The sequence below is a fragment of the Crinia signifera genome, chromosome 4 (assembly GCF_055691185.1).
Source record: "Crinia signifera chromosome 4, ASM5569118v1, whole genome shotgun sequence".
Classification (NCBI taxonomy): Eukaryota; Metazoa; Chordata; class Amphibia; order Anura; family Myobatrachidae; genus Crinia; species Crinia signifera.
The window spans coordinates 55,976,317-55,998,833 of record NC_139220.1 but is presented as its reverse complement, the minus strand read 5'-3'; the positions used below and the strand labels follow the sequence as shown (position 1 = coordinate 55,998,833).

Below are 22,517 nucleotides of genomic sequence, written 5' to 3'. Positions count from 1 at the left end.
CAGGTGCCAAAATGTTGCACATAATCGGAAAGGCTTGTCACTGTACTTTATCACAGAAAAAGGATAAGCACATTAAAAAAAAGGCTAATTTAAAAAATGAAAACAAAAATAAATGAATACTATATTGTACACTGTTATGTGGAACTATGTTTACTCTTTGCTCTTTCTAGATAATAATTCTACCACAGTTTGCGATTGTGTAATGTTCCTATTCTTTTACAGGGTTGGGTACAGGCTCCTGACATCCAAGATGCCTACGGTCAAAATCGTGACAGGTTGTCGTAATCTGGAAATTCATTTGATTCCCAACTTGCAGATTTTGAGCCTGATTCAGACCTGTTCACTAGGCTGCGTGTAATCACAGCCCAGCGAACAGGTAAACGCCTCCTGGCCGAACAGCCTCCCCCCCGACGCATGAATCCCCTCACTAGGGTGCAAGGGGATGTGTACACAAACACACCTCCTTGCATGCGGCTGGACGGGAGCGACCATCAAATCATTTTTCGATCCTTTGGTAATGAAAAAAAGAAAGGACAGTCTAGACCAAGGCTGGGCAACACCGGCCCTCCAGATGTTGATGAACTACACATCCCAGCATGCCTTGCATCAGTTTCAGCATGGCCACATAGCAAAACTAATGCAAAGCATCCTGGGATGTGTAGTTCCAGAGGCAGAACTCTGGGAGGCAATGGAGTCATCTGCCGCCGGGCTCCCGCTCCCAAATGGGCACCTCCCCCTGGAAGTTTAAATCAGTTATTTAAAAGCCAACGATATTGCTTCTGTGGCTGAGTTCTGAAATATATATATACACATGTTCTATCCATCTATCTATCTATCTATCTATCTATATGCTGAACAGAATATATATTTTATATAAGGTTATATAGGGGGTTGTGTGTGTACGTATGTGTGTGTGTGTGTGGGGGGGGGGGGGGGGGGGCACCAATATATATCTTGCCTCCAGGCAACTGGAACAAACTTACGCCACTGTGTAGTTCACTAACATCTGGAGGGCCGGTGTTGCCCAGCCCTGGTCTAGACTAATGGCCCTTATTCTGGTTGGTGCGGTCGAGCCGCATATGCGGCTCCGACCGCACCAGACGAATCCCCGCCCACGCTACGGATCGCCACGGCCGTCCGTACACGGACGGCTGGCGATCCGCACGAAAATGGTGGAGGCGTACGCCTCCACCATGGTGGGAGCTGCCCCCTGCATTCGATGGTCGACGACCATCGAAGGCAGGGCCGCACGCCGCGGCAGCTCCCGCAAGCTGAGACCACACGGACAATCGTCCGTGTGGTAGCTTGTATGGGGGCTGAAAGCTGACATCCGCCGACGTCAGCTTTCCGCCCCCATGAGTGGCGTCATGCCCTCATTACCATGCGTACGCCCCGCGTTTGCATGGGAACGCCCATGAAACGCGGGGCGTATACATAGGGAAATGAGGGACTGAAGCCCCTCACGCCCCTATACGCCCCCTTTGCGGCGTCTAATTTTTTTAAACGGAGATTTCCCCTGCACATGCGCAGAGTGACCTCTGCGCATGTGCAGAGAGAAAACATCGGCGGTACGGCCGCATGCGGGCCGTACCGCTTCAATCTGAATAAGGGCCAATGTTTGTTCTGGCAGCTATCCGCCGAATTCAGGGCAGGCGCTGATGTCATGTGACATCCAGCCGCCCGTCCATTGCAGGCACCGCCGCACCTGTGATCTCAGGGAAGTTCCCTTGTTGCGGCCCCTTCTCATCCCTTCCTTCCAAGAGTGAATGGATCCGCGAGTGTGAATTTAGACCCAAACGAATGGGTGCAAATCAGCCCCTTTGGGCAATTGGTCTAGAGAACAATAGTGATCTATGGACCATTACACCCTGCAGCATTTCATACACCATACAGTATATTTGTGCATCATAACATTGCAATATACACTGGTACTTTTATGGCTCAAATGGCATTTTTAGTTCCCTCCTGTAGTTACCAGAGTTTTTTTTTTTAAATACCACAATAACAGCCCCACAGCAGAATCCAACCGGACACCACCTTCTTCTCCTACACTGGAAACCCAGCTTCCCAATAGTGGCCCTGGGGGCGTTGTTCATTCAGACCCATTTTGTGCTTATTACTTAGGTCAGAAATACACTGTATTTTGTATAATTATCTGGTCAGAAATACATATAGCAAGGTTTGCTTTAGTTTTATAGTTTATTGACCATATCTATTTAAAATAAATATGGTTCTTTACAGATGTATGGCATAGTTGCCGACTTTTAAGCTGCCCTCTCCGGGAGAGGGCAGCCAGCTCTGTCAGGCAGGGGGGGGGGCCATTTCCAGGACTGGAAAAAGAGGCGGTCCGGGGGCGTGGCCACACAGATGATGCCCTGTTGGGGGCATGTCTACAGCGTCACGGCATTTTAGCCCCGCCCCCCGCTGTGCAATGCCGGTATTTCAGTCATTGCACTGCGGGGGGCAGGGCTAAAATGCAGCGATCGCGGCATTTTACCTGCGGACCCCCCCGCCGAGGGACACATCGCAGGTGCTGGGGGGATATGCGGGAGGATTGCCACCCTTTCCGGGGTACCGGGAGGGGGACCCGATTTCCGGGACCCTCCCTGCCTAGGCAACCCTGATGTATGGGTTAGTACAGTAGTTCCCAAATTGGGTTCATGTTCCATGAGGCAGGTTACATGGGTACCACAGGTGGGTGGTCCAGAACCAAATCAAATGATTAGTCAATGTGATAGGCAAAATCCGTGCTGCTGTCTGACAGTAATAAATTAGGAGATAAACCCCGTCCACCACACATTACTGCCCCAAAGCGGTATTTAAGATCGAATTCTGAGATGCAATGTTGTCCATAGCAACCAAATTCTATCTATTATCTTCTAGAAGGTGCTAATTAAAAAGTACAATCTGATTGGTTGCTATTGGCAACATCCCATCTGCAATAGAACTCCCATCTTAGTAAATGTAACCTTAAGGGTGACAGGTAAGAGCAACTTACTACATTTACTTCATTCAATATATTTTGTTGGGACGCGTTACACTTTTATTTTGTCCACGTCGACAGACACATGAAAAAACGTGAAACCGTGTCAGCCTGGTCAGCCTTGACCGTTTGCTTGCATCGAGCTTCTGTCACTGTCGATCTAGACACTGACAGACATTTTTAAGCATTTAACTAAACTATCGACCATTAGTGGTCGACCACGTTACTGTCGATCTGCTAGAAAGGTATACTTCAACTAGTGTGCCTTGAGCGGTTCTCAGGTGTGCCCCCAGATCTAGAGATGCCCAAACCAGTTACAGCCAACGCCAGGTCAACTGTTATTTACTGGTCTCTGCTTTTCATGTAAAGGGCCAATGTATTTTATTTTTTTAGTCACCTGTGGGGGCCAATTGTTTTTTTTTTTTTTTTCCTGTGGGTGCCAATAGGTTTTGCCCTGTGGGGATCTCATGGTGTGCCTTGAAAATTTTAAAATCTTATTTAAAGTCCATACACACTAGGCGATTATGCCCAGTGTGTATGGACAGCGATGATCGCTATAATTGCTGGGGGGGGGGGAGCCGCTCAGTGCATACACAATGAGCCGCTTTCCCCCTGCCCGGCACCATCAGTGGGGGAGGACGGCTTTGCATAGGGCAGTGCTAGGCAAAGCCATCCTCTCCCATCCTACCAGCAAATGAGCGGCATTCCTGGCGATGATGCGGGAGTGAGCATCCACCGATCATAGCCGGGCCGTACACCCTGGGCGGCTTGCTGTTTTGAGTGGCTTTCAGCTCAAAATCACCAAGTGTGTATGGGCCTTAAGTGTGCCAAAAGGTTGAAAATCACTGTGCTATTAAAATAATCGGTACTTGTTTCCTAGTAGGGCGCCCACGATTTTGATCGTAGGCATCGCAAGCAAAAAAATCGCGTTGGTCGCGTCGCGCGCTGACAAAAAAACGCATGCGATGCGACCGACGCGATTACCGCGATTTTACATAGGGAACAATGTTAAATGGCCCACAGATCCCAAATACCCACCCTGAAGTGTGAAATGCCCCCCCCCCAATTGTTAACGCCACCCCACGATCAACGTCAACCTGAAGCGTGCCCACGAGGGGCAGCGGTACGCGTCCTCCGACCTTTTCATACCCCTACTATCCACTAGGGCGTGGAGTGAGAATAGAATAGTGTGGCGAGCGCAGCGAGCCACCGAGCCCGAAGCGTGGCGAGCCCCGCGAGGGGACGCGGACACCTGTGAAGCCCGCAAGGGGATGTGGATACCTGTGAAGGTATCCGCGTGCGCTCGCCACGCTTCGGGCTCGGTGGCTCGCTGCGCTCGCCACACTATTCTATTCTCACTCCACGCCCTAGTGGATAGTAGGGGTATGAAAAGGTCTGAGGACGCGTACCGCCGCCCCTCGCGGGCTCGCTGCGCTCGCCACGCTTCGGGATCACGTTGATCGTGGAGTGGCGTTAACAATTGGGGGGGGCCATTTAACATTGTTCCCTATGTGAAATCGGGTCAATTGGGACATTTAACATTGTTCCCTATGTGAAATCGGAGAGGGCAGCTTAAAAGTCGGCAACTATGCCATACATCTGTAAAGAACCATATTTATTTTAAATAGATATGGTCAATAAACTATAAAACTAAAGCAAACCTTGCTATATGTATTTCTGACCAGATAATTATACAAAATACAGTGTATTTCTGACCTAAGTAATAAGCACAAAATGGGTCTGAATGAACAACGCCCCCAGGGCCACTATTGGGAAGCTGGGTTTCCAGTGTAGGAGAAGAAGGTGGTGTCCGGTTGGATTCTGCTGTGGGGCTGTTATTGTGGTATTTAAAAAAAAAAACTCTGGTAACTACAGGAGGGAACTAAAAATGCCATTTGAGCCATAAAAGTACCAGTGTATATTGCAATGTTATGATGCACAAATATACTGTATGGTGTATGAAATGCTGCAGGGTGTAATGGTCCATAGATCACTATTGTTCTCTAGACCAATTGCCCAAAGGGGCTGATTTGCACCCATTCGTTTGGGTCTAAATTCACACTCGCGGATCCATTCACTCTTGGAAGGAAGGGATGAGAAGGGGCCGCAACAAGGGAACTTCCCCTGAGATCACAGGTGCGGCGGTGCCTGCAATGGACGGGCGGCTGGATGTCACATGACATCAGAAACATAGGCGAATCTAGGGGGTGGTCCGGGGGTGCACAGGACCACCCATTAGCCCATTTTGTAGCTGAGGGATGGGGCTTTCCAACAAGCCCAGCCCCGTGTCTCTAGCCCCCTGGGAACCGGAGATATACGGCCAGGTAAAGCTGGAACGTTTTCCCTATAGGATAACATGGGACCCTGAAGTGTGAAATGCCCCCCCCCCAATTGTTAACGCCACCCCACGATCAACGTCAACCTGAAGCGTGCCCACGAGGGGCAGCGGTACGCGTCCTCCGACCTTTTCATACCCCTACTATCCACTAGGGCGTGGAGTGAGAATAGAATAGTGTGGCGAGCGCAGCGAGCCACCGAGCCCGAAGCGTGGCGAGCCCCGCGAGGGGACGCGGACACCTGTGAAGCCCGCAAGGGGATGTGGATACCTGTGAAGGTATCCGCGTGCGCTCGCCACGCTTCGGGCTCGGTGGCTCGCTGCGCTCGCCACACTATTCTATTCTCACTCCACGCCCTAGTGGATAGTAGGGGTATGAAAAGGTCTGAGGACGCGTACCGCCGCCCGTCCGTGTGAAATGCCCCCCCCCCAATTGTTAACGCCACCCCACGATCAACGTCAACCTGAAGCGTGCCCACGAGGGGCAGCGGTACGCGTCCTCCGACCTTTTCATACCCCTACTATCCACTAGGGCGTGGAGTGAGAATAGAATAGTGTGGCGAGCGCAGCGAGCCACCGAGCCCGAAGCGTGGCGAGCCCCGCGAGGGGACGCGGACACCTGTGAAGCCCGCAAGGGGATGTGGATACCTGTGAAGGTATCCGCGTGCGCTCGCCACGCTTCGGGGACGCGTACCGCCGTAATGGGTACTATGGTGTGTGGCATCATGTGTAATGAGTACTATGGTGCCATCAAGCAAGAACCCTCTAGCAATGAGCACATAGGTAAGCAACACTTATGTGGCAAATATGTAATGGGCATTACGGTTTGTTATATAGTATGTAATGGGCATCCTGATGTGTGGCACAATGTGTAATGGGCATTATGGTGTGTGGCCTTATGTGTAATTGGCATTACGGTGTGTGGCTTTATGTGTAATGGGTATTACAGAGTTTGCTAAAATGTGTAATGGGCATTACTGTGTATGTTCTAAAGTGTAATACCACACCCCTTTTTGTGATGCCACGCCTCCTTCACATGAGGCCACACCCCCTTTTTGCGGCGCGGCTACGCCGCGCAAAGGTCCCCCTTCTGTTTTGTCTAGATCTGGGACCACCCATTACCATAATTCTAGATTCGCCTATGATCAGAAAGATGACTCTAAAGCCCCGTACACACGGGGGAGATATATTGCTCAGCAATATATTGCTGAGCAATAAATTGCTCTGTGTCTCCTGTTCACCAGCAACCAGAGATGGTCGCAGATGAAAAAGAAACTGCCGGGGGGGAGCCCGGCAGTGGAAATCAGCTGGTCGCAGGAGCATGTTCCTGCGACCAGCGATCACTACAGGGGTAAAAACGGGAGCGCGCACCCAGTGATATATCGCCGGTGCACACTCCCATCGTGGGCAATATGGTCGCTCAGCGACCATATTTCCCGCAATATTACACAAAATCGCCCCCGTGTATACGCACCTTAAAGAGCACATTTATTTTAGAAAAAGCTAACTATGTATTTATACAATGTGTGATGGCAAACACAAATATATTTCCAAAATATTAGTAAAGATTTATTTCAGAATATCAAAAAAAACAACAACAAAAAACCTAATATATATATATATATATATATATATATATATATATATATATATATATATATATTAGGGAACGTTTTGTTCTTTGCAACACAGATTTTTTTTTTTTTTTACTTTTGTTTCCATTAACTCTTTCTTTGCTACATAATAATACATAATTCTAAAGGTGCGTACACACGGGGGGGAGATATATTGCTAGCAATATATTGCTGAGCAATATATTGCTCAGTGTCTCCTTTTCATCAGCGACCAGAGATGGTCGCTGATGAAAAGGAACCTCTGCTGGGGGAACCGCAGAGGTAATTAGCTGGTCGCAGGAGCAAGCTCCTGCGACCAGCGATTACAATGGGGCAGAAAACGGCAGTGCGCACCCGGCGATTTATCGCCGGGGCACACTTCCATCACTGGCAATATGGTCGCCTGCGACCATATTCCCTGCGATTATAGCCCCTATCGCCCCCGTGTGTACACAGCATAACAGTTGTGTAAATTATTGTTTTTTTGATTCCTTTGCTCCCTTGTGCAAGTCTTTAGGACCACTGCAGAGTAAAAGCTGGTGACATTAAAAACATATTTTCCTTGTAAACAACGTTAATATACCACAATTGCTAGTATTACATTAATGTGTGGTCAAGGAACAACCATAGCACTGTGACAAAGACTCTTGACTTGTTCTACATGCTATGTTTAGCCTTTTACTGGCTGTAAAATTCCAATTTCTTACTGCAAAACAATGTGTAATTATGTAACCAGATATCCAAGTAAGCTGGTCCTTATAGAGGAAATCCATTTCCGCTGGGTCCTGGACCCCTTATAATGTAGGGCCCCATAAAAAAAATTGTTGAAGGTTGTTTAATTTACACTCTCATGTGCACCATAGAAAGTTATGTCATTATTTTTCTCATCATTTATTTAAATTACTGCAGAAATTTATCACTGTAGTAATGTACTGCATTTTGGAAAGTTTACAGATGGTGACGTACACACACGACCTAACTGAAGTTAACTAAAAGGTGTCTACACACAGAACGATTTGAAATACAATGTGGGCGTTCCCGATCAATCGGAACAACCAATCATTCTGTGCATCGTTAACGATGCACATACCCGCCAAAAGTTAACATTGGTCTATGATCTTTCATGCATGCAGGAAGATCATAGACCAACCTTTTGTTAAGTGTATCAAATTTTTCCGCGTGTACGTATATATACATACTCATGAATGTATATATTTAAAATCCCATAATCCTATGCATTGACAGTAATTATTGGCCTTACTTTGTTTGGACCCTCACAGCAACCATTGTTTTATCATATCTGTCATTTTGAGGTTTTTATCCTCTAGCAGACAAGGGGGGAGATTCTCTAAGAATCTCCGCCTCCCTTCACCGCCCATCGCAATCAGAATTATCGCATATGTTCTAACATATGCGATAATTATAGCAAAGGACAGCTCTTGCATTAAGAGCTGTCCTTTGCGGTGAGAGTCGCTGGGTCCCAGCAGGTCCCGGCGGCTCTCCTCTCCCTCCCACACCCGGCGCTGCTGCTGCTGCGCCGGGCTCTCCTCCTCCCTGCACCCGGAATAGGATCAGTGCAGGGAGGAGGTCACAGGTCTGGGCAGCACAGCTCTGTGCTGCCCGGACATGGGGGAGGGGGCAATGCGGGGCAGCGGGGGTCTTTGCGGGGCGGCGGTGACATGCTATAGAAGCCCATTGGCTTCTATGGGGCATCGCCAGATTTTTCTGGCGATGCCCCCCGCCACGTTGACCCGGTGGGGGATTGCTTACAGCATCCCAAAATGCGGTAAAAACACCGATAACGGGGTTTTTACCGCATTTCTTGTTTAGAGAATCTCCCCCAAGGGCTCATCTCAGCTTCTCTCAATTAACAAAACATTTTTACACAGCAAAAATGTCCAGGTATGCTTACTAACTTCACTATAGACCTCTAGGAGACAGAGTCTATTTAACAAGCACTCAGGATGGCATTAGCTATTCCCAGGGAAGGTTGACCAGTAAGGGGGAGAGGCTTCGCTTGATCCCGGTCTTCTTAATCTTCTATGCTCATACACATCCGCTGGCTACATACTGTATACACATATTTTGGAACTATTCAACAATTAGGCACCAGGATTCGCAAATACTCGCTATAACGAGTATTTTACCCACTTTGGAGTACCAGGGACTCATTCTTTATGAATGGCTGGGTCCCCTGGGACCCAACCATTTTGGCATGCACACCGTGTTAATATGTCTGACAAGGGCGGAGGGATCTGTTTCCCCCTCAGTTGTGATGCGACCGTGGAGAAGACACAGCGTGACTTACGGCCGCTTCATACATCTGCTGGGTGCGAAAATGAAAGGGTCCCTGTCACCGCAGCGTCTTAGGCAGCAGTGCACGGAAGCCGAGTAAGCTGGCTCCTGCACTGTGCCTCAACAACAGAGGGCTGGAGCCAACACCAGAAGCAGCTGCTCAGCAGGGGAACAGAGCTGCGGCTGGTGTGAGGACGGAGCATGAGGAACTGAAACCAGCATTGGGGGCCAGAACCAATTGTCACAATTAATTGCTAATGTATGGGGCCCATAACATGTGCAGATAGAATTAGATTTGGGTTTTTCTTCAAAGTGAGATCTATATTGCAGTGTAGAAATAAAGGGTACTTGTTTCCTAGCACGGCGCCCACGATCTAGATTGTATGTGTCGGGCCGATATCGCAAGCATTGCATGCATCTTATGTGTCTGTGCGGCATAAGATGCATGCGATGGATGAGATTTTTACATTGGAATCAATGTGAAATGGTCCCTGAGACCCAATTTTACATTGATTCCAATGGGTGAAATGCCCCCCCCCCCCCATTGTTAACGCCACCCCACTATTGACGCCAACCCGAAGCGTGGCGAGCGCAGCGGTACGCGTCCTCTGACCTTTTCATACCCCCACTATCCACGTCGGCATGGAGTAGATCTTATATAGTGTGGCGAGCGCAGCGAGCCCGAAGCGTGGCGAGCCCCGCGAGGGGACGCGGAATACATGTGAAGTAGTCCGCGTCCGCTCGCCACGCTTCGGACTCGGTGGCTCGCTGCGCTTGCCACACTATATAAAATCGACTCCACACCGACGTGGATAGTGGGGGTATGAAAAGGTCGGAGGACGCGTACCGCCGCCCCTCGCTGCGCTTGCCACGCTTTGGGTTGGTGTTGATGGATCTTTTATCTTATTGATCTCATGAATCTTATGGATGCATAAGATCCATAAGATGCGATATTGTACATACAATTAAAAATCTTTTCAATTGTATGTGATCGCATAAGATTGTATGCCTTAATTAAGGCATACAATCTTATGCGATGGGCGCCGTGCTAGGAAACAAGTACCAAATAAAGCAGTCAGTATTTACCCTGCACAGAAACAAAATAACTCGCCCAAATTTAATGGGCCCCATACATCAGCAATTAATTGTGACAATTCTCCGTTCTGGAGATGATTGTCACAATTAATCTTTAATGCGTGGGCTCCCCTTTTGGGGATCCCAATCAAAAATTAATAGGGATCGCTAATCGATTGCTGAATCAGATTTTTAAACATGTTTAAAAATCTGGTTTTATTGGAGTTTCATTTTTGTATGTGTGGGCATTCTAACAGGAAAAATCTGCCGATCACTGAAACAAATCTGTAGTGTGTGGGCAAGTCAAATAGATTGAAGAAACCATTTATCTGGGGGGGGGGGGGGGGGAATCACTGGATCTGAGAAGCAATTAATTGTTATCACATGTGTATGGGGCCCTTTATTCTCTCTGCATATGTTACATCTGTCCCACCTGCAGTGCATATGGTTTTGTCCATTTGAAAAGGAATTTACCTCTGAGAGTGAACCAGAATAAGGCCCATTGTTTCTGGAAGAGTACATTCAACACAGCTCTTAATCTAAAGAAGTGTTTTGTAGCTGCCAGTCAGATCTACTTCTGTATTGTGCTCCTGATACTAAACAGGTGATAAGTGCAGTAATACTTTCTGCATACAACACATATTTTCATACATCTAATTTTAGTGTAAATAAATATAGCATTGACTCTATTCCACATGAATGAGCTCTCCCGCAGCCCTTATAAATCTTGTTGCCTGCACCCTCTACAGTTGGAGAATGTAACATGAGGTTTCATATCTACTTCATAAGAGGCAAAACCATACTTTTCTCTCTTGAATCAAATCCCTTTTATTAGAAGGGATCGCTGCCAGCTTTATATCGCACAAGTTGTTATTGAACACTCTTACCCATAGCCTGTGGTCTACAAGTACACTTAAGCTAGCCATACAATGGGCAATAACTGTTCAGATTAGCTGATGAAATGTTTGTTCATTGTATATGAAAAATCAGTGGCGTAACTATAGCTCCGCAGCCCCCGCGGTGGCGGGGGGGCGCAGAGAAATTGGGGGCGCTGCCGGGGGGGCTGCGGGGCTATAGTTACCCGCGGTCTGCGTCTCGCCGGGCTCTCTGTCGGGACCTTCCTGACGTCACGGTCCCGGCCGGCTCCTGCTGCAATGAAAACTGACAATTAGAAAATGGCTGCCCCCATACTGCAGACAGTTTTCTGTCTGCAGTATGGGGGCAGCCATTTTCTAAGAGTCCGTTTTCATTGTAGCAGCAGGAGCCGGCCGGGACCGTGACGTCAGGAAGGTCCCGACAGAGAGCCGGGCGAGACGCAGACCGCGGGTAAGAAGGGGGGGCAGGTTAGGTGTGTGTGGGGGAAGTGGGGGGCGCCGAATAAACGTGCGTCGGGGGGGCGCTAATTAGTTACGCCCCTGTGAAAAATGGTCAGTAATGTGTGATTATCAAACCTGTCCAATCGACCAGACTGTGATTCCATACTGTGAAGTGCAGATCATGCTAATAACTGGTGTATGGAGGCAAAACTACAGTATGTAGAACAATTTCTACCTCCCAATCAACTCCATTGTATTGTCTACACAATTGCTCAGTCTATTGCCAGCATTAGTTCCTCTTATACCAATGGTTTATGGAAGAGGGGTGTTGCTCGATTTGCAGCAGCCTATATTGAAATAAGTACATTTCCAATAGTAAAATATCACTTCTGCATGCATATAATGCTCAGGTTCGCTGGACAGGAAATCCTTGCTTTTTTTTCTGCTTGCAGGCCATAGAAGCGCATCCAAAAGGCAAGCAAGGATTCCTATAAGTACGTGCTGTTTGTACAGACCAGGACTGATGTGAATTGCCAAAAATTATCTGCTGCGGTATATGTGTGCGCTATATATAAATAACTTGTAATAATAATATTAATGCAAATATTTCACCCACTCTGTGGAATGCCCTCCCAAGCACAGTAAGACTCTCCTCCAGTCTCCAAACCTATAAGCGTTCCCTAAAAACTCATCTCTTCAGGCAAGCTTATCAAATTCCAGAACCAGTCATAGAACCTTGCGTTCTGGTGGAATCGATGCAATAAAGAATACAGTATCTATCCTTACGTATCAATGCCTATTTCCCTATAGATTGTAAGCTTGCGAGCAGGGCCCTCCTACATTTTGACAGTCTGTAAATACCCTGTTTGTTGTATCACTGTCTCCTTTGTAAAGCGCAAAGGAATATGCTGCGCTATATAAAAAAACTGTTAATAAATAAATAAATAAATAAATAATTATAGGTCTGGTCTTAAATGTAAATTAAATGACTTTTAGCAGATCTCCTTGACCATTAACAATATACACTGTACTCATTTATATGTGAAATTATGACTAATAACAACAGCATAGACTTTACGCTAGGTACATCCTTACCAATAGCTGTTATTTATTAGTTTTAAACTTTGGCTTCAAACTCCAGCCAGCCGTATTATGCGAATGTAATACTACTTCTCTAAACACCACAGTGGCGTATCATTTATCTTAGCGTTCGCACAGTAATTAGATACAAAGGATGGCTATTAAAAAACCAAACAAATATACACGATGGTTTTCAGCATTTTAAATTCCTTGTTACTGCTCTAACTTCCGATTACTGCAGTTCTTTGTAAACATTTTTGGTTCTGGTTTCTATACACCACAAGAGTCACTCTGAGAGGAAACACAAATAAGCACATTTTGCAGCCAGCCATAAGTGAAAGTACAAAGTCAAAAGGATCCTAATAAAATATTCAACGCAGCAATCAAATTAAAATGCCAAGAAGTGTGAAAATAAAATATGTGAAGAAGTATAATCTATCACAAACATACAATCTTGTTTCAGAATGAAAAACAAATATTTAAAAGTAACTAAAATGATTATAGTCAATATATAAAGTGCCTATACAGTAAGTATGTGTTTGTGTTATGTAGAAAAATAAGACTCTCTCTGCTCCTGAAGCAATGATTAATCTGTATATATTTATAAAAATAATCACATGTGGTTAATAAAATTTTCAGGGGTGATTTCAGCCCTATTTCTAAGCTAGTGTTCATTGTAGCACCCGCCATCTTTGAAAACCCATGTAGTTCCTCTTCCCTGCCTGGGGTGTTGCTGCCTGCTGTGGTGTTTCTAGCACAGGTCTGGTTTGCATATCAGTGCTGATATACAGACCAAACTGTGCTAGAAGCAATACAGCAGACAGCGACACCGCAGGCAGGGAGGAGGAACTGCATGGGTTTTCAAATATGGCGGGTGCTAGAATGAGCACTATCTAAGCAATCTGACTAGATTGCTTAGAAATTAAGCACAGATCGCTTCCTGTCTATGCCCCCCAGCAATGGCGAAGTGCGGTCCAACACGCCGCTATCGCTGGGCCATACCATTCAAGCATACAGTATAAACCTAGCTAGATCACCAGGGTTGTCATCAGATGGTTAGCACAGATCGCTCAGTAGACATTACTGGGGCATCGCATGTGTAGCAACGATGTGTGTTGAGCAATCTGTGCTAAACTGCATTGCTCAGCACAGGGCTGAAGTCACCCCATGTGTAGGGGGATTAACTTTTATTTGCCCACAAGTCTCCCCCTCTTCCCACATAAGAAAAAATGTATAGCTGATAAGAAGTATAAAACTCCCCCTGCCCAATATAATATCCTCTGAAGAATTTTATCTAGTGTTCATTCTAGCACCCGCTATATTTGAAAACCCATGCAGTTCCTCTTCCCTGCCTGGGGTGTCGCTGTCTGCTGTAGAGGTTCTAGCACAGTGTCGTCTGTATATCAGCACTGATATGCAAACCAGACCTGTGCCAGAAACACCGCAGCAGACAGCGACACCCCAGGCAGGGAAGAGGAACTGCATGGGTTTTCAATTATGGAAGGTGCTAGAATGAACACGAATATCTATATACTGTATATGTCTAGTGTCCATTTGTGGGTCTCCAAAACACTGCCATCTGTTGGCAGCGAGTGACGCTACATCTTTCTCTCTCAAACATGCACAAACACAGCGGCAATCACAAGGTAGCTGACTAGCTTTCGAAGCATTTGCTTTGAGCGGGCTTACTAGTAATGTTATATTTACGGTAGGTAAAAAAATAAATACTATTTTGATTGTCATTTGTAGCTTAAAATATATATTGGCTTATAGATCTGAAAGCACTTAACCGATTGGTGTCGCAATTCAAGCGCCACACACAACCTTTCTGCACAAGCGCTTGTATAGCCAGCGTACCCTTAGATGATTCTTTTTTTTATTAGAACCATCTTCCTTGGAGATACAAAAGCACATCTTCACGTGATTTATTAAGTGTTTGAGTTCAAAATGATTAAAGTGGTACATTCTGTACACTTCATTTCCGCATTTCACTCAGTTCCTTTTATTACCTAAAAGTTGGCCTAGAACTGCTGCAACTCTCTAATCTACAGTCAGGAGGACAAAGGAATAAAAATACCTGATACTGAAGTAATTGAAAAGTATTTCACACCTAATAAGATACTGGATTCCATTCAAACCAGAAAATGATTGAGTGAATCCATGAGGCCAATGCTATCAGTTAACTATAATTAATTCCATACACACAAAAAAAAAAGAAAATACTTTAGTTTTATATGTGTAAAATGTAAATTCTGGAATTCTTTAACACTGTGGCCTACGTCCTTTAAGTTGACATTTCCTTGAAACACATAACTGTGTAAGTGTAAGTGAGCGTACTCATTTATTTAAGGCAGAGGGTACAGCCACTAATTACTGGTCTGTTTATGATGTTTCCTAAAATAATCTAAGCCAGAACTAAAATACAGCTTAACCACTGACAGAAGCTGCTGAGATGCCAGTAGAAAGCAAATTATATCATAGTTAACTCATTCAAAAGTGAACTTCGTTTCAAATAAAGTCCTGCATATAAGATGTACAAGAACCCAGATGTAGAAGTGATAGCAGTTACACAGATTTATTTATTTATTAACAGTTTCTTATATAGCGCACACATATTACGCAGCGCTTTACAGAGAATATTTGAACATTCACATCAGTCCCTGCCCCAGTGCAGCTTACAATCTATGTTCCCTACCACATGTACATGCACACATAGACATTCTAGGGTTAATTTTGTTGGGAGCCAATTAACCTACCAGTATATTTTTGGATTGTGGGAGGAAAGCGGAGTACCCGGAGTAAACCCACGCAAGTACGGGGAGAATATACAAACTCCACACAGTTAAGGGCCATGGTGGGAATCGAACCCATGACCTCACAGATAAAACTAAACTGAGAAAATCCATCTCTTTTACAGTAACATAAACCTGAATGGGGTTTATAGTTCTCCTTACTTCTCAATCATACCCCTGTTAGACATACTACCCGGAAATTACCCGGCATTTTGACTGCTGGGTCATTTTTCCGGGTGCAGCCTGCACCCTTTCACCTTTCAGACATACTGCAAAATCCCAGCTTTTTGCACATGAACGCGCATCAACCCGGTATTTTATTATAGAAAGATAGAATTTGACGGCAGATAAGAACCACTTGGCCCATCTAGTCTGCCCCTTTTTTAAACATGTTACCTCAAACCATATTTGATCCTTATTTTTTTGTAAGGATATCAATAAGCCTATCCCAAGCATGTTTAAATTGTACTACTGTATTTGCATCTACCACCTCTGATGGGAGGCTATTCCACTTATCTACTACTCTTTCTGTGAAGTAATTCTTCCTCACATTTCCCCTGAATCTTCCTCCCTCTAGTTTCAGTGCATGTCCTCGTGTTCTGTTGCTCCTCTTCCTGTGAAGAATGTCTCCCACCTGTACCTTGTTAAAACCCTTGATATATTTGAAAGTTTCTATCATGTCCCCCCTTTCCCTTCTCTGCTCTAAAGTATACATATTAAGATCTTTTAGTCTTTCCTGGTACGTTTTGTGATGTAGGCCATGCACCATTTTAGTTGCCCTTCTTTGTACAGTCTCTAATGTATTTATATCCTTATGGCCTCCAGAACTAAACACAGTACTCTAGATGAAGTCGTACCAATGACCTATACAGTGGTATTATTACTTCTTTCTTTCTACTGCTGATACCTCTCCCTATGCAACCAAGCATCTGACTTGCCTTCTTCATTGCTTTGTTACATTGCCTACCTGCCTTTAAGTCCCCTGAAATAGTGACACCTAGATCCCTCTCTTCCTCAGTAGTTTCCATTATAGTGCCATTTATACTACTGTATATTTAGTCTTTGGATTTTTGAGACCCAAGTGCATGAGTATGTCTGAAAGGGTCAACCCGGGTGTGAACTTAAAACCTGGGTCTCAAACCTTTCTTTTTACCTGGGCTGAGGACCCGGGATTTATAACCCAGGATGACCCTTTTAGACCTGTAGTGGTCCTCTGCTATGTACTGTATCATGCATATTGCCTCTGTTTATACCCAGGCTTGTCTGTTCCCAATTGTAAAGTGCAACAGAATATGCTGGCGTTATATACATAAATGCTAATAAATGAATAACTATGGGAATGTATTTTGTCAAATTGATTTGTAAAACGGAACACCCTTTCAATACTAGGCTTAAAATGTATTCCCTGTGATGACATTATAGACTTTATGTTTTCCATATGAAATTCCAGAAGCATTTTTCACAGGCCAATAGAGATGTGAGTCAGTTTAGAATCCGATTATACTGCTCTATATTTATGAAAATAGCAGCTTTATAACTGTATCCAGTTTGGCCTGGGTGTCATGTGATCTCTGATGTCACCCAAGTTGTGGTAGAAAATAAAGTAACTGTATTAAAGCATCATCTTTAAAGGTTAAAAAAGAACACCTCATAGAAATGGGGAGCTGTCAGACACCCTATCATAGATAACTGGAGCACACTGAAAACATGTGACCCTCCAGGGCTGTAATCTATGGAGGCAGGACAGTATTACTGTGTGGCTGTCACAAGTTAATATGGCAATATGCAATAGATTTAGCTTGGCTGAGAACTTTCAGTGAGCTGGAGATAATTAAATGATCACATCCTAGTATGCAGTCCAATCTATAATGTAATGCAATGCTATTAGAAAATTAAAGTTATGCAAAATTAGTTATTGCCTGTAACTAAAAGCACATACATATAAAAGGGCAAAATAAAACCTAAAACCTTACAATGTCTGTTCTAAACCTCTTATACATACAATGTTACTGCTTCGGCAGCAGTAAAATACACATTTTGGTGAAATTGTAACAAGTATACCACAGTCAGAAAAGTTAAGCAATTGACCAAATTGATTGATAGATAGATAGATAGATAGATAGATAGATAGATAGATAGTCACTGATTGACACAATGTTCACTTCTCAGGCATAATTGAAATTGCTTTCTTATGTCACACTCTGTCCCCTAGGCACCACATGCTTCAGATTTGGATGCATTATAGGATTATATAAACAATGATGATCATCTAAAAACCTCAAAGTAAAAAAAGAAATGTTTTCACATCTGCAATATTGAAAATTCTTCTTCTTCTAGAAGGCAGGAGATCTGGAAGCAGACAACTACCAAAAAGTTACTTTTTATTTGTACAGCATAAACAACTGAACATACAGATTCCCATGGCAAGCTGTACTCCAAGGTAAAACATTTCCCATTAAAGTATACAACAAAAGCCTACTACAACATAATAGTGAGATGTAAATAGTGGGTCACAAATGTGATGCGAGCAGTAAAGAGAGCGCTTGTGTATGTATAATATGTACGTGTGTGTTGCATATATACATATTATATGATGTGCAGTCATACTTACAGTCTCTCTGCATTCCTAGGGATCCCCTTTGGTACAGTCTTTAGACCAAGCCCATGACAATCCACATTGAGACCGGAGCAGGTACATTTGCTTGGACAACTATCAACAAGAGTAAAAGTTATAAAACTCCAAATCCCAAGGAACAGGAGCAGAGGGACATAACCTCCCCTGAATTCTGGAAGCATGTTTGCTGGGGTTCTACTGGAAGTCTCCGCACTCCTTGTGCAGCAAATGGTATAATACTGACTGCTTTCAGCACACCCCACACTGACCATGTAGTGATGCCAGACTCATCCTTACACCTACAAGGGTAGTAGCAGATATTGCAGGAACACTAAACTTTTATTCCAGGCTTCTTTGGAGGAAGAAAACAATAGAAAAATCACCAAGTTCCCAAATACACGCAGCAAGTAGAATTCGGAAATATTTCCAAAATCCTTCTCTTGTCCCCCAAACTCCGCAGGTAAGAGATAAAATCAATGTGATTGAAAAGAGCAGACGAAGGAATCAGGATGCATGAGACTCGGCTGTAAGCTGATCTCCAGCCGCAGGCTTCTCCTTACACGTGTTGCCCTCTAGTGGCGGCTCGAAGCAGTGCCCAGTAATTTGCAGTGCTGCAACAGCTTGGTACGGAGTTTGTAGGACGACCGGTAACTCAGTGACCCGTTGTGCTCCCTACTCAGTGCCGGTACTCATGCAGCAGGCACTCAGCAGCAGTGAAGGCACCGAGGAGGAGTGTGGCCCGGGCTGGTGAGAAGTTGCAGACAGCAGTCAATGGCAGCACTGGTCACACGTTAGATTTCATTCACTCTTCCAACAGACTGCAATCAGATGGCTCCAGCCCACTCCAAAATCTCTTCTCCTCTCTCCATTGGTTCCTAAAGGAGTGACGTGAGCATTCTCCCGTGCCTGGGGCAGCCCGAGTATAGGTATGGGAAGGGAGGGGAATAGTACATATGTTGTATGGTATAGAACAGAATCAGATGTACTGTAAATGCATTGCATGCAGGACAGATACAAACACAAAGCAACTGTGTACACAAGAGCAGCAGTAGCTTATGGGAAAGTCTATTTATATATATATATATATATATATATATATATATATATATATATATATATATATACCTTTAGAAAGCAGTTGGCACTCAGAAACTTGTATCAGGTGAAAATACTGTGGTATTTTATAGCAGCAACATTTCTGGGATTGCACCCCTTTCTCAAGGGACACATAAGTCTTGTGTGTGGCTTGAGAAAGGGGAGCAATCCCCAAAACGTTGCTGCTATTAAATACAGTATTTTTATTTGTTACAAATATATGAGTGCACCTGCTTTCTTCACCTATGAGTGCCGGCTCTAAGAAATGCTCTCTCTCTTTCTCTCTCTTTTTCTTTCTCTCCCTCTCTCTCTCTTTCTCTCTCTTTTTTATTTCTCTCCAACTCTTTCTCTCTCTCTCTATAGATCTATATATCAGGCCGGCAACTTTCAGTTCACACATATCCTGTCCCTAAGTGAAAAACAATTATCAGCAGAAGTGCACTTATCATTTTGTGATAAATCTGAAGGATTTTCTGTCACCCTACAATAGTATGATGGTGGCAAAATGGTTAGATATATTATCTGCTTTCATACATGCTGAGTCAGTGGTATAGCTACATATGTGGCAGACCCTGCTGTATCTTGGGGGAGCAGCGCCAGCAGGGTCTGTGGTGGGCGCCGCTGGCTGAACTGACAGGTGACCCAGGCAGCAGTGAGCCCTGAGCTGATCCCGCCCTGTACATATCTGGTCCAAATGCAGTGTATATTTAGGGCGGTATTCAATGAGCCTGATTCGCCATGTTTTTATGGCGAATTTGTGCTGTTTGGCGAATTTTTGACTAAAACGGTGAATCACCCTAGTCAATGACCACATGGCGAATACATTTGAAGGTTTTTTTCGCCATGATTCACCGAGTAGCAATCGCTATCTTTTTATGGAGAAGTGGAATGTGAACTTTTAAAATAAAGTGTTTTGTTTTTTACATTTGGTGTCAAAAAATCTGGAATTTTATTCTAAAGAGGGGCATGCTATTTTTATTCATGTGCTGTAAGCACATGAATATATATTTAATTAAAAAAAAATATATATATATATATATATATTTTTTTACACAGCAGCCAGCAGGGGGCGCCGGAGCCGAGCCGCTCATTACATATTCATATATTCACTGCACCCGATCGTTACGATCGGGTATAGTGAATATACGGTCCCCTGCTGGCACCCCCGGGGGGCAGCCTGTGCTGCCTGGCACCCGGGGAGCCCACCTCCCCCCCACAAACGTTCTGGGGCAGGCAGAGAGACTTCCATCTCTCTGCCTGCCACCGTCCTCAGGCTCCCTGCGGCATTCGCCGCAGGAGCTCATATTCGCCAGTCAGGGGCAGCGAGCCCCTGACACGTTGAATACCGGAGCCCGCCGGCTCCGGAACGTGGCGAATGTGCAGCGAATCCTAAAAAGGATTCGCTGCACCTCGCAGGTATTCTCATTGAATACCGCCCTTAATGAGCGGGTCACCCCCCACCCCCCGTGCATATGTAACTACGGCTCCCGTAGTCCATCGCCTCACCCCTTCTTGTGGGGGAGCCGGAAAATTTTATGGCAGGGGGGAGAAAAATGTATAGCTACGCCACTGTGCTGAATTTTTTAGTGCCAAATAGCGCTGGTTATAGGACATTTGTCACATAACCACCTCCTCCACACGCCAGTGTTTTATTTATATTTTATATACTGTATGCGCCAGAAAGCTTTTGGCAGGGGGGAGCTATATTTCTAGTTACACCACTGCATTATACCACACACTGTAACGCCCATTACACATTATGTTACATACCATAATGCCTATTATGCATTATGGGCCTGATTCTGGTTCACTCGTAAAAGCAAACTCCTTCTCTAATGGACAAAACCATGTGCACTGCAGTTGGAGCAGATGTAACAGGTGCAGAGTTACAATTGGGTGGGTAATTCTGTTTCTGTGCAGGGCAGATATTGGCTGCTTTAATTTTACAATATAGATTTCAATTTGAGAACACCTTACCCAAATCTAACTCTCTGTTCACTTTACACCTGCCCCACATGCAGTGCACATGGTTTTGTCCATTAAAGAAGGAGATTTATTTTACGAGAGAACCAGAATCAGGCCCTATAACACACACCACATTGCTCATTACACATTATACCACACACTTTAATGCCTATTACATATCTACATAAGTTACTGCATACCTACATGCTCGTTGTCAGGAGTTACATGCTCTTTGTCAGGGGTTACTTCTCGTTTCCAGGGGTTACATGCTCCTTGCCAGGGATTACAGGCTCCTTGCCAATGGGAAGTTACATACTTATTACCATCGGGAGTTACATGCTCATTATCACTGGGGTTCCATGCTTGTTGCCCAGGGGTATTTCAAGCCTGTTGCCCAGGGGTTGGTGCACAGCACGCCAGCGCTACCGGACTCTGCACCCTGACACTGGAGATGCATGCGCACAGAATTTCTTCATTGATCGCCAGCTGTTCTGCAGAGCAGCTGTGATCTACATCTCTTCCAAGTCGCCCCCGTCCCCCCCGCTCATGGGACATTACCTCCAATGGAAGGGACAGCGGGACAGTCACCAAATAGCGGGACTGTCCCACTGTAATCGGGCCAGTTGGGAATTGTGATTTAGCAGTGAGATTATAAAGCAACACGTTTTAAAAGGGAGAATCAGGTTTGCATAAAAACCCCACAAATAAAACAAATAGGCTTTAAATCTCACTGATAAATTATGCCAAGTACAAAGCCGGCTATGCAGTCAGTAATTAACCAGGCTATGTTTATTTTTTGGGGCAGGAAAACCCTTTTTGCTCATGTTTGCATCCCATAGATGGTTATCCTGATGGCTGCTATCAAAATACCGGCACCAGAATCCTGACAACGCCAGAGATGACAATGCCAAAATCCCAACAGCATGCATCCCTATCAAAAGTATGCTAGCGTGAGGTGAGGGGGGGCTTAGTTCAGGCTGCAGGTAGGGAAGGTTTGGGTTAGGCAATAAAAGAGGCGGGCAGGTTTAATGTAGGTGGGAGGGATGGTTAGCATTAGGTAGGAAAGGTTACAGTTAGGTGGGTTAGAATAAGAGGGTATAATCAGCCTATCATTATCAGTAGGCCGCTATTGGTCTTCTGACTACCAGCATCTGAACCTCCATTTAGGCATATATATTACACATAGAATTGCGAGTTATAAAACAAGCCAGTTTCCCTCCTGCAACAACCTAATACATGCAGAGCTGCACACTGAGTAGTGTTCACAGGTTTAATTCTCTACCATAGTACAACTCCAACTGCACCAATTACAGCGGGATAGCCCAGCAAATTGGACACCACCCACAGATTGCAGT

At 45.0% G+C, this 22,517-nt stretch overlaps 1 protein-coding gene across 1 annotated transcript in view; it reads right to left on the bottom strand.

Annotated features, from left to right (window-relative positions):
- The window catches only part of SLIT3 (slit guidance ligand 3), a 627,553-nt gene extending 608,620 nt beyond the window's left edge, over nucleotides 1-18,933 (bottom strand). The window contains exon 1 of the mRNA XM_083181792.1: nucleotides 18,100-18,933. Coding sequence (XP_083037918.1) covers nucleotides 18,100-18,374 — 275 coding nt within the window. The 5' untranslated portion in view covers nucleotides 18,375-18,933. The remainder of the gene's footprint in view (nucleotides 1-18,099) is intronic.
- Between the last annotated feature and the right edge of the window lie 3,584 nt (nucleotides 18,934-22,517).